This window comes from Balaenoptera borealis (genome assembly GCF_965194805.1).
Source record: "Balaenoptera borealis genome assembly, chromosome: 4".
NCBI classification, from domain to species: domain Eukaryota; kingdom Metazoa; phylum Chordata; class Mammalia; order Artiodactyla; family Balaenopteridae; genus Balaenoptera; species Balaenoptera borealis.
This window is the reverse complement of record NC_138861.1, coordinates 37357074-37369220: the sequence shown is the minus strand read 5'-3', so window position 1 is coordinate 37369220 and position 12147 is coordinate 37357074. Positions and strand designations below refer to the sequence as shown.

Sequence of the window (12147 nt, the reverse complement as noted above, 5' to 3'; positions counted from 1 at the left end):
TGTGTGTGTGTGTGTGTGTGTGTGTGTGTAGACAAGAGGTGAATATTTGATTATTTGTATAATGAAAAGTATTTAACTGCAGAATTGACTTTAAAAATAGAGTCCTTTGGTGAATTTTAAAATGTGATTTACATATAATTTCTCAAGAAATTAACTGTTTAACATTTTAAAATGCTATTGTAAGAAAACCTACATTCTAGTGTCAGCCCCAAATTCTGAAATGATATTTTTACTGAAAATAGAATTGATCCAGATAAAATTTGCTCATAGTCATTTTCTAAGGTGAATTAATCACATTCACTAAATGTTTTAAATAGAAGCATTCATTTTAGTAGCATAAATATGAGCCAAACACATCACTAGTCATAAAGTGTCATAAATATGAGAAACTTGTCATAAAGCATTTTGTAATTGTAAAGAAACTAAATGTTAAATAATCTGTTTGAAGGTAGAAAACTTTAATTTGTAATCTTTTATTAAAGAAAAGTAAATATACATATAAATTAAAATGATTCTCCAATTCCAAAAATTTAAAAAGTCCAAACTTTACAATAGCCAACGTCTTATACACATGGTACAAGTAATGAAATATTTTCTGTACTGAGTGGTTTATCATATATTCATGGTAACTAAGGTTACATTTGTTAAATGGAACAAAATCACCTCTTGCTCAGAACAACTCTTCTGTAGGGTAATCGACTTCAAAATGCAGTGGCTTTTGCCTGGTTAAAATACAGAAAGTTAAAATTATTGCAAAAAATTATTGGAAATACTTCAGTTGAAGGACATGTAAATATTTGTATGCTCTTTTTTAAAAATGTGTGTAATTTTTTCACATTTAACACATGAACTTCATAGGAGAAAAATTGTGATTGAGTTAAGAATGTCCCAGAAAATGGTATAAGGGATATGCACAGAAACTCTTATTAACTTGAATTAATTTTAAATCTTAAAACCCACACACACACACACACACACACACACACACACACATGCAATCTAGAATACAGAATCTCTTAATAATAGTGCCTCGAAGATTTCACCCCATATGGTTGTGGAATCTGAGACAATTATCTTGAAGCAGCATATCTCTGAGTATTCTCATTGCTTTTCACTGGAAAGACCATCACTCTAGGGTCACAGTGAAGTCCATGTAATCAAAGCTGTGGCACTAACAATAGTCATCTCAGGTCAGTTCTGTCCCTTGAGACTTGGCAGAGCAGGAACCTAGAGTTATTTAAATTACTTTTCAAAATAGCACTTTCTGTTTTATAGCAAAGAAGTGTTTAAAGTAAGCCAGTCATTTCTTTTTGGATTATTTTCTATTTGTTAAAGTGTTTCTTTGTCCCTGATAGCATTTCTTATATTTCCCATTGTTGTGAATCATCTCTGTACCATCTGTAACATTATGATTAGGGCCTTGTGCCCCATGGGGCTGGGGAAGAGATGGCAATAATGGTAATGGGTAGCCAAATCAATAGATAATTCAAACATGATTTACACTTGACTTTAAATTATTGTTAAGGGTTAAGCAGCAATTTTCTTTTCTAATAACATTTATTTAAGATACCCAAAGTATGTTCTACCCAAGCAGAGTCCCACAGGATGTTTATACAGTTTATGTAAAGCAAAACAAAAGTAATTGTCTGGTGAAATAAGTTTGAGAAACAACCAGGTGAATTAACATATACATTAAGCAGGTTGGTTTATTGCAGGACTTATCAGAGCCTTTAACATGCTCATGTATATTGTGTGGTTCACTGAAAGAGGGAAATTAGCAGGAGCATTTTCCAAATTTATTTCATCATGAGATCTTTTTAGGTAGCATAATGAATATTGGTCTAAATAATAAATCAACAATAAAATTGATTTTCATCTTATAAATATACCTGCTGACAATTCAAGGAAGTGTTCCGCAAGCAAGGAGAAAAGGCTGTTTAGAACGTAAAGGGTACAGACCATATATTTGGATTATCCAAAGATTCAAAACTTGGATATAGTCCTTTATACTTAATACTCTGAAAAACACTCAATTTTTCCATAGAAAAATAGCTTAGCTGACAAGTAGCCTTTAAATATGTAATCTAAATAGCTTATATAACTCATTCTAAACAAAACCAAAAACTTCGTTTATGAAATGTTGGAAATGTTTTTCTATTAAGGTTTAATTACTGAAAAAAGGAAAAATTATTTCAGGATTGCATATATTTTTAAAAAGCTCTTCATGTAACTTTTTAAAACAGAAGATATGAAATGTTTTATTTACAGGTTTTAAAAAACAGCAACCCTCTAATCATTAAATATGAGAAAGAATATAAAATGCTACAAAACATATTTTAGTGCTCTATTCATATTAGGCAGAAGGTTCAGAATGGAAAGATAAAGCATAGGAGAAGTCAGTTCTGAAATGAGAGTATTCATTTTAAGTAAATAGCTCAGGGTACCCTCTACTTTTCACCTAAGCTATTGCCTATTGTGAATAACCTTAAAAAGCAGAATGGTCTCCAGAATCCCCAGTGCTTTCAAAAATGGGAGATAAGGAGAACTGTTTTTTAACTTTAATTTTTAGGTCTAAAACTTATTTTGAGATAAATCTTCATTTCCTATGGAATTATGAAGCAGTGTGTGTAAAAACATGACATAGGTTTTAGAAATTTCTTTGGAAACATTGGAGTGACTTATGTACAGTTTTTGAAAGTTAATTTTTGTTGTAATCAGCCTAATGTCATTTTTTCTGAGCCTTTTGATTTTAATCTTATAGGAGTATCAGTGGGCAATATACAAATGCTTTTCATAATTGTAATTCTTTCAGGAGTATATAGGTTGACTCTTCTGATAGTAGTGAACAATTAATATCAGTTAATTCCAATAGATAATGATTGTTGTTAAAAATCCTTGGAAGGGTAATCCAGAGGCTACCACATATTTACTACTGTGCTTTAAGCACAAATGCAAAGAAACATAAAGAAAGATAATGAATTTGTTCATATCCACCAATAGAATGAAATTTACGAGAGTGAGGCACAATTTAACACAAACATTTTTGTTTAAGTTTATGACTGATTGCAGTGGAGTTTATAAGACTGATTCACAGTTTATTAATATAGTTTTTTTGTGTACAAATAGGTCAAATGCCACTTTGGGAAAAAAAAAGAGGGGGTTAATAAACTGACAACTAATAAACTAGTAACTGAGTGAGAGGGATGACTAATATTAATGCATTTTCAGCAGAAAAAATTACTCATAGAAAAGATAAGCATAGAAATCGACTTTTTCTTAACATTGTTGGTAACTTGTATTGTCAGAAACAGCACTAGAAAGTGTAAGGAGGTTATGTGGTCATTGTGATCATCATTTCTTCTACCTATAAGCTGCATGCTTGCCTTTTCTTCTGGGTGAAAATACCTTGCTATTTTCAGATTCCATCTGCTTTCTTCATTCATCTTTTTGCCATGGTTAACAAACATTGCTTTCTCTGGAATCTCTAAATACTTTTCATATCTTCAATGGGAAAAGTACTTGCTGATACCACAAACTCATTTCTTCCAAAAGAACTGAGCACATTGCTGGTAGATATTATTCTGTTTTTTTGTGTTATATAAAGACTCCTGTTTCAACCAAAGAGTATGTTAATTTCTAACAGGGTCTAAGCTCTCCGAAAGAATTTTGTTGTTTTTCTTGTGTGCACATCCTTTAATTAATGTAACTATTTAAATAGTTAAAACATTAATTTTTGCATTTCCATTTTTTAAATGGTTAATCATGCTTTTAAGGAAAAATAGAAGATAAATGTCACTATATTGGTTTGCCATTTGAAGGGATGTGCCTTGAGACATCTTTCTAATGCATTTTATGATGTTTTTCTCTCTTTGAAGAATACTTTGAAGAGGTCTATAATAACTTGTATGCTCTGGCCTGTTACTTCAATAATTCTGAAGACAAGTGGGTAAGGAACCACTTCTATGAACGATGTTTTAAGATTGCTCAACTCATCAAAATTGACGGTGGGAAGAAGGAAGCCGAGGCGCACGCACACATGGGGCTGCTCTTCGAGGAGGATGGTGAGTGGCCGTTTGTCAGTCTGCTGCGGGGGCTTTGAAGCATCCCAAGTCCAGGCAAGCAGAAAGCACATGGGGGTGGAGAAAAAGACCCGAGGCTGGGTAGAAGAGTGTGAGTTACTGGGATTAAAAAGCAAAAGGGTGAGACTTTGGACTCACCGTCCATATTGCTACAGTCACACCTCTGCTGAGTGCGCAGCCTAGAGCTCCCAACAGTGTCACCACGGAGAGAAAGCACCTTCCTCCAGGCCTCCACGCACATCCTTCGTCCACATATGTGCCGCACTGTTTTGAAATGCTTTTCCTTTCTTACAGACCTGCTCGTTCATTTTAACTTGATTTCTCATGTATGAAAATGGGAAAAAGGAAAGGCACACTTTGTGATTTTCCTAGCATCCCAAGTCCCATATATATAACCTATATAACTCGGGTACCACCCCGTTGTGCTTTTTTAAATAATTTCTGAAGGAAATGTTCCTTTAAAAATAATGTCATTCTTAATAATGTTATCTTAAGACAAGCCAAAGTCTGAAAGGACAACAAAAATTTATCAGAAACATATTTTATTTGGTGGTTTAATAAGGATTGCAAACAGAAAGTTAAGAATTAAATTTATTTATAGAAGGATAGTGGGTAGATAGTATGCAAATAAAATATGTGGGAAGATGAAAATATTTGCTCAGAAATAATTCTGTTTTCTTCCCTCAGAACACTGTCTCATTTTCCACAAGAGTTTTGACTTTGGCATAAGAGTTAAATTAGAAAATATTTATTATCTTGTGGCTAGAACTGCGTAGGGCTTTGAGAAGGGAGGGAAAAGGTTTTTGTGCTTCAGGAAATTGCACATTGTAATCTACAGCATGGTCGGTGCTGGAACGTGGCTGATTGTCAGGGGCTTTCTTGAGTGATAGGTATGGGGAAGAACAGAACAATTCAAAGAAGTGAGAGATCATACAAACTGGATCCAAGGAAGACATGATGGAGTCAGAACGGACTGGTGGGGGATCTGGGAGATGGGTGGACTTTAGGCGGGTAAAGAAACAGGAATATATTCTGTAAGAGGGAACTACATACTAAAGCATAATTAGAGACACTGATAAGAGGAGCGACCTGGTTAAAGTGGAAAGTGTATTTCTGAGCAATGATGGGAACTGAGTATGGAAAGGCAAACTAGGAGCATGCCAACGTTCAGAGTTTGGACTGAACCAAACTCTGTAGAGTTTGGGCTATACCTTCAGGCTAAGGAAAAGAGTATGATGGAAGTCTGGCTGTGATACACCCTGTGGGAAGAGGAATAAGAGAAAGGGGGGATGGTTAGGAAGCTGCCCCACTAATTCAACCCTGAAGAAACAATCCAAAAATATTTAAGAGAATGTGTTTAAGCATATCCATGGCAGTACAGTTTATGATGTCTCAAAACAGGGGATTAGCAGCATTAAACAACACCCATGCCACAGAGTTCTGTGCAGTCATGAAATTACAAACTAGAGCCAAATTCATTCATTCAACAAATATTTGTTTAGAACCTAGTGCCTGGGGAGAAAACAGTAAACAAGACAGACAAAATCTTTGCCCTCCTGGCACTAACATTCTACTGGGAAAAAGAGGCCTTAACCACTCATGGCTATATAACATATGAAATACTGGTACGTGCTGTGATGAAAAATGAAACAAGGCAAAGGGATAGATAGTGGTCGCTACTTTACATAAGGTGTTCACCTTTTAGAAGGTGAGGCATGAATAAAGTGAGGGAGTAAGGCTTATCTTAGAGAATAAGAGAATCTGGAGGAAGAGGTTTTTAGAGAGAGGACATGGGAAGTGCAAAGGCCCTGAGGTAAGTGCATGCTGAGCACTGTCTGGGGCCCAGTGAGGAAGGCTGGGAGTAGAAGGAAAGGAGCTAAGTTTAGACCAGGAGGCTTGGGATCACACTGGGGCTTGTAGGACAAGCTGAGGACTTTGGATTTTATTCTAAATTGTATAGGAAATCTCAAATGTATATTAATTTGAGAAAATGCTCATGATACATTAAATAGAAAACAAGATTCAAAACACAATGTAAAATATCATTATATTTGGTATGTATCATACACCAATGTGTTAACAGCGGTTGTTTTTGAATGTGGAACTGCAGGTGATTATAAAATTGTGTACTGAAGGGTTATTACTTACTATAATTGAGAAGTTACCTGTTAAAACTCTTAGCCTATTGTTAAAAGTAGAGTTTAGTGTTTCAATTTGTAAAAATGGAATAGATTCTTGCTTAAGTAAAATTCAAAGTAAAACCTTTGCTTAAGCTTTTTAAAATTATTATTCTCATTTCATCAGTGATGTAAATACTTTTTTTAAGCTTTTAGAAATTATTAAGTTCATTTTGAATGATGAGGATACTGTGGCACAAAGAAATTAAGCTGGTTAGTGGTGGGGCTAGTGTTAAGTCAGCTGGATTCAGAGCCTGTGCTAGCAGCCATTGCTCTATGCAGACCAAGAATTGCTTTACTTTCATGATGTGCTAGTGATGAAAATTCCTGAAAATTATACACTAAAGTATAGTTTAGCACTTTTTTGTTCTCTACTATAGGAACATCCCTCAGTTGAGAAGAATAAGAATTGTTTTCAGTCTTATTTTGTTTTTATAATTGGAAGCATCAATTTCTCCAATTATGAGAAATCAAATAATGGAACTGTCAATTACTGGCTCTGAAAAAAGAAGTCACAAAATAAATAAGAAATAATACATGAAAATGAGGGCTGAAGACGCCAGGGCTACATTGATGAAAATTTAAGAGTGGCCTCAGTGAGATTCAGATAGCTATCATAAAAATATTCTGAATTTTCCTATAAATTTTATTTCTGACTTTTAAATTTGGTTTGATTTTTTGAAAATTTATTGCAGTAAAAAACGTATAACAGAATTTACCATCTTAACTATGTGTAAGTGTACAGTTCGGTAGTTTTAAGTACAATCGCTCTGTTCTGCAACTGGTCTCCAGAACTTTTTCATCTTGCAAAACTGGCACTCAATACTCGTTAAACTACAACTCCTGATTTCCCTCGCCTTCTGATTTTTTTTTAAATCTGTGAATGTATTTCTATTGGAGGATTTATTCATTGCTTCCTTTACTTATTTATTTATTCATTCATCTATCCATTCACTCATTCAACAAATATTGGAGCACTTACTAATGGCTACTAATACAATTAGTAACCATGGCACTGTATCATTTTAGTAGCTGAGAGTGAGGATGAGTTTGGGAAATGTGATCAGGGTGGGGCTGCTGTGAGATTGTCTTCACGGGTCAGTGGCTTGCTCACAGTTAGATGCCCCACCCCATAGCATGATAAAATGCACCCAAATTCCATAATACGTAGAATGTTTTGGCTGTAAACCTATTTTTAAGTTAGATGGTGTTATTTTGTTTTGCAACCACTTTTTGAAAGATCTAAACTATTTTTCTATGGCCTTAATCAGTTCATTGGCCACAAGAACCATGCCTGTATTGTTTGATGGATAAAATGACTGAGTTGATGCTGATGGAAGTTCTAGAGATTGACTTTGAGTATCTGATGTACTTAGCAATGATGAAAATTATCTGTGCAGCTTCTGTAATCTGGGGTAGCATTTTTATGAGGAGGGTAAACTAGGACTACTTAAAATACGTGGCTAGAGTGCCGTGAGGGCTCACCTGAATATGGGGGTCCCCCTGAGGTGATGATGGTGTAGCTTCCGCATACCTGATCTGATTGGTCCAGACAAGCCCCACATATGGAGGCCCTGCAGCAACAGCTAGGCGGCAGCTGTGCTCAGGGGCAGGTGGCATCCTCCTGGTTCCAGGGGTGCCCATTCAGGTTAAAAAAGCAGGATACCAGCCGGCAGATGGCAAAGGGCAGGTTGTCAGGGCCCAGCAAAGCAGCTGTAGGCCAGGGCATGGCTCCAGCACCCTCAGGGAACTAGAGAGCAAATGAACATGAGCAGAGACCATGTTCCAGGGCACCTGGGTGCAGTCAGGGCCAATGTTCAGCCCACGAGCACACATGGGACCAGAGCCCGCTGGCCAGAGCTGAGCACAAGCTCTAGTTCCCACTGCTGCTGAAGATGGGGCTCTAGTATGCAATGTGGTCTGGCTTCTATTGGCTCAAGGGCTGGCAGTCTTATTCTTCAGGTGAAATATCTGCTGGGGTAGCAGGTGTGGAGTAGTTGTGGTCTGACAAATACTTGTAGCACATCAGTGGCTGTATCTGCTTTCAGAATTGTCACCTGTTTGGAAGGACAAATGGACAAGCGGTATTCACACCACGTCTGTGGAGTATTGGAGAAAGCTCTCAGACCCTGGACCTCAAAGAAATGTGCCCATACATTGTAGAGCAGCACACAGAGGTCTAGCAGGGCCAGTGTCAGAGCCTGGGAGAGAGAGGGTTTTTTAAGAACCATGACTAGGGAAGCACCGACTTCCCCTCAGGTATGGTCTGTGGCCAAGGCAACAATAATAAGATGATGTGGCAGAACCTGAACTTCAATCCTCCTTGCCAGGTCAGTATTTAGTGGTTGAGTCAGGGGACTGGGGTCCAAGCCTTGCAGTTGCAGCTTTATTGGCGGGGAGCAAACCAGTGGCAGGGTTGATCAATCGGCATTCATAGTTGAGCAAGCACCAACACCTTTCACCTTCTCCCCTTCCATTGATTTAGGATCTGAGTCCAAGCCTTGCCTTTGACCAAATTAATGAACTTAGCACTGAGACTGGCTGGTTTCCACGGAGCCTTGTAGGAGGCAAGTCTGTTTTCTGCAGGGGCTAGCCGAGAGGATTAGTATCGGTCAGGGTAACCCTTGATTTCTGTCTAGCTTTTTGTTATGTCCCTTCTCCCCCAATTCATATAGGGGTGGCTTCTAAGTTAACGTCTCTCACTCTGGCACCAATCCATTCCATTTCAACCCATATGGGCTTGGGGCCTAGACCTCCCACCCTGAGAGACCAGGAGGATGATTAGAAGTAGATGTTGGGTGACAACCACGGGTGCTGATCGTGTTCACTGAGAACAGGCAGGGGAAGGCCATTGTAGGTACAGCTTGGGAAGTGCACATCTTCCAGTTCTGCAGGCCTTCAACTGCGATTTTAGCATAGGGATTGAGTAAAGGCTAACCCAGATCTACAACATTGACCCCAAATTCTCCTAGTGACTGGGAACTTCTGAAGAAGAGTTATCCTGGTTGGCTTGCTCAGTTCAGGGCCTAGAATTGATTGTTGACAGTCAGTTCTTTGGACACATTCTAGATGGTGTATCCCAGTGTGATTTGCCAGGGGCTGGAAGGAACCAGGAGAAGAGCAGTGTTGTGAATATACAGTGGAATGGTCCCCCTCTCCCCTGATGCATCCAGTAGTGAAAGGCAGACACAGCAACAGATTTGTGGATGAATCCACCACTGTAAGGGACTGTCTCCCTTACCATCTTGATCTCATGGAAAGGAGTAGAATTTGGGAGTCCACTTATCCTGTCTTGCTCAGTCCTTCCCTAACACATGCTCCACCCATTTTTAGTGATCATGGGGAAGATGCCCCCTTTCATTTTTTTTTTTTTTAAGGTAAAGCTATTTTAATTTTTTATTTATTTATTTATGGCTGTGTTGGGTCTTCCTTTCTGTGCGAGGGCTTTCTCTAGTTGCGGCAAGCGGGGGCCACTCTTCATCGCGGTGCGCGGGCCTCTCACTATCGCGGCCTCTCTTGCTGTGGAGCACAGGCTCCAGACGCGCAGGCTCAGCAATTGTGGCTCAAGGGCCCAGTTGCTCCAAGGCATGTGGGATCTTCCCAGACCAGGGCTCGAACCCGTGTCCCCTGAACCGGCAGGCAGATCCTCAACCACTGCACCACCAGGGAAGCCCCCCCTTTCATTTTTTTTGCATGAATTTTATGAGGGGCAGTAGTTCAGCTTTCCTCTCAGTGAAGTATCCACCGTGTATTAGGTAATTAATTCCTTTCCATATCACACACACACACACAGAAAGGAATTCTGTCACTGAGAGTCTTAACCCCATAGGGCTCCCACTGCCAAGGATTTTTCAAAGCTAGTTCCTGCTAATGGTCACTAACCAGCCATCCTGAAGGCTGACCACAACAACATCACTAGCAGACTCTTCCCGCTCCCATCTTGGTCTTTGATCTATTTCCAGTCCCCTGACTTGCTTCCAGAAGGCCATGTTATTGGCCTGGAGAGATGCCCAGTTTGTTGGGACAACTGCCATGCTAACAAAGTAATTGGTCAGCAGCACTCACAGCAGGCCTGCTGGAGCAGTGCTGCTCTGAGAAAACTCAGAGACAGGAGCTGAGCAGGTGTGCTGGTCTCCCATTGCCCTTTCATTGGATGCTCTATGTTTAGGGGAGTATTGTCTGATTGGGGCCAGACACAATAGCAACATGACGTGGCAGAGCCTTGACACATGCTCTATCCTGCCAGCCCAGCATTCATCTTTTGATGTAGGATCAACCAGCCCCTCCCCTCCATGATCGGCATACGGGGCAGGGGAGGGTGCAAAGGGGAGGGGCAGGGGATAAGGTCTCTGCCTTGTGGTTGCAGTCATAGGATATGGCACACAAATAGCAAGACTTGCCACATAGGCATTCATAATTTGGGGAGCCCCAACCTCTCCCCTGTCAGGAGAGAAGAACTCTAGGGTCTAAGTCTAGGGTCTAGGTCAGAATTCCTAAAAGCACTGAGCCTAACTGGTTTCCCTGGAATTTTGCTAGAGTCCATCTCCTTTTCTAGGAAACCAGCCTGCAGGGTATCAGTCCTGGACAAGTTAACCCTTACCGCTTAAATCTGGAAGTTCTGAACGAGGAGTGATGTTAACATACAGAGACTAGGGTCAGATTATGACCACAGAGTGCTGTCTTTTAAGAACTAGGACAAAGATAGAACCATGAGCAAGACTAAATGTGTCAAAATGAGCTCTACCGCCAAAGACTAGCTATTTTAAAGAACGGATTAAAGTAGAAGAGAAGCAGTCAGTTAAAGCAAGAAAAGATCCAATCTCAGTCCAAGAAGAATGCCTGCTAGACACTGGAATTGAGTGAGTGCTGTTCTTACCAACTAACTGCCCCCCAAATGGAGGTAGAAGCGGAGGATTCTACTAGCTCCACCTAGCCAGCGAGCAGAGCCAAGGGCAGACTGTCTATCTGCTTGCCTTTAAATACCTGGACTAAAAAGACTGCTCCTAATTGAGGGATGTAGAAAATACAAGGAAAACAAAACATTAATCTGAAGAACAAACCTGTAAATGTGATCATTTTAGAAAAATTATTAATGTCTTCAGAAAGATACAACTAGGAGACAGAAAGGCTTAAGAATAGAACCAAATGAGATGACAGTGAGCCCCAGATGAAATAAGGAAGGCTTTCAAAGAAAAGTGTTGGTAGAATTAAAATACAGAGCAGAAAAAGGGCAGGATTGGCCCAATGGAATATTGAATCAGTGGTGTTGAGGACAAGCTCTAAACATTTTCCCAAAATGCAAGTGAAAGACTAAGAAGTGAAAACAATGACATTATCAATATGGAAGTTTCTGAGGTAGAGTAGATGATAACCAAAATGAAAGTAATAACCAAAGACATTTTAAGAAAGCTTTCTTGACCCTAAAAATATATGAATATTCAGATTGAAATAGCTCTTTATGAACCAGTCAAAAATATAAGGAAAAATCCATAACTAGATAATTCTCGGGAATTTTTTGAATGACTCAGGTTAAGACAGACTCCCACCTGCATCCAAAGAAAAAACACAGATTGCCTGCATTGGAACAAAAATTAGATAAGACTCATTTTTTTCTCCTTTGCAACAATAAGTGCCAAAAAAAAAAAAAAAAAAAAAAAGTAGAGTCCAGGGGTTTTGAGGGTAGGGGAAAGAGAGTGGAATGCTATAAACTTGAGAACTGATAGTATGCTACAGAAGTAAGTTCTGTCCCATAAGAAGCAATGGGAAGGTATTCTTACTTATGTACTTCAGAAAGTACACTGTGAATGTAGTTTCCGTGTATGCCGTATTCTATCTACAACCCAACAAGAGATAAATCAAAATTAAAAATTTTAAGAAGAGGAAGTCCTAAT

The 12147-nt window shown here is 38.9% G+C and overlaps 1 protein-coding gene across 3 annotated transcripts in view; it reads left to right on the top strand.

Annotated features, from left to right (window-relative positions):
- TTC29 (tetratricopeptide repeat domain 29) overlaps positions 1-12147 on the top strand; it is a 255421-nt gene that overhangs the window by 42659 nt on the left and 200615 nt on the right. For all 3 annotated transcript variants that reach the window (XM_082389007.1, XM_082389008.1, XM_082389006.1), the window contains one exon: positions 3876-4061. In XM_082389007.1, coding sequence (XP_082245133.1) covers positions 3876-4061 — 186 coding nt within the window. The remainder of the gene's footprint in view (positions 1-3875; positions 4062-12147) is intronic.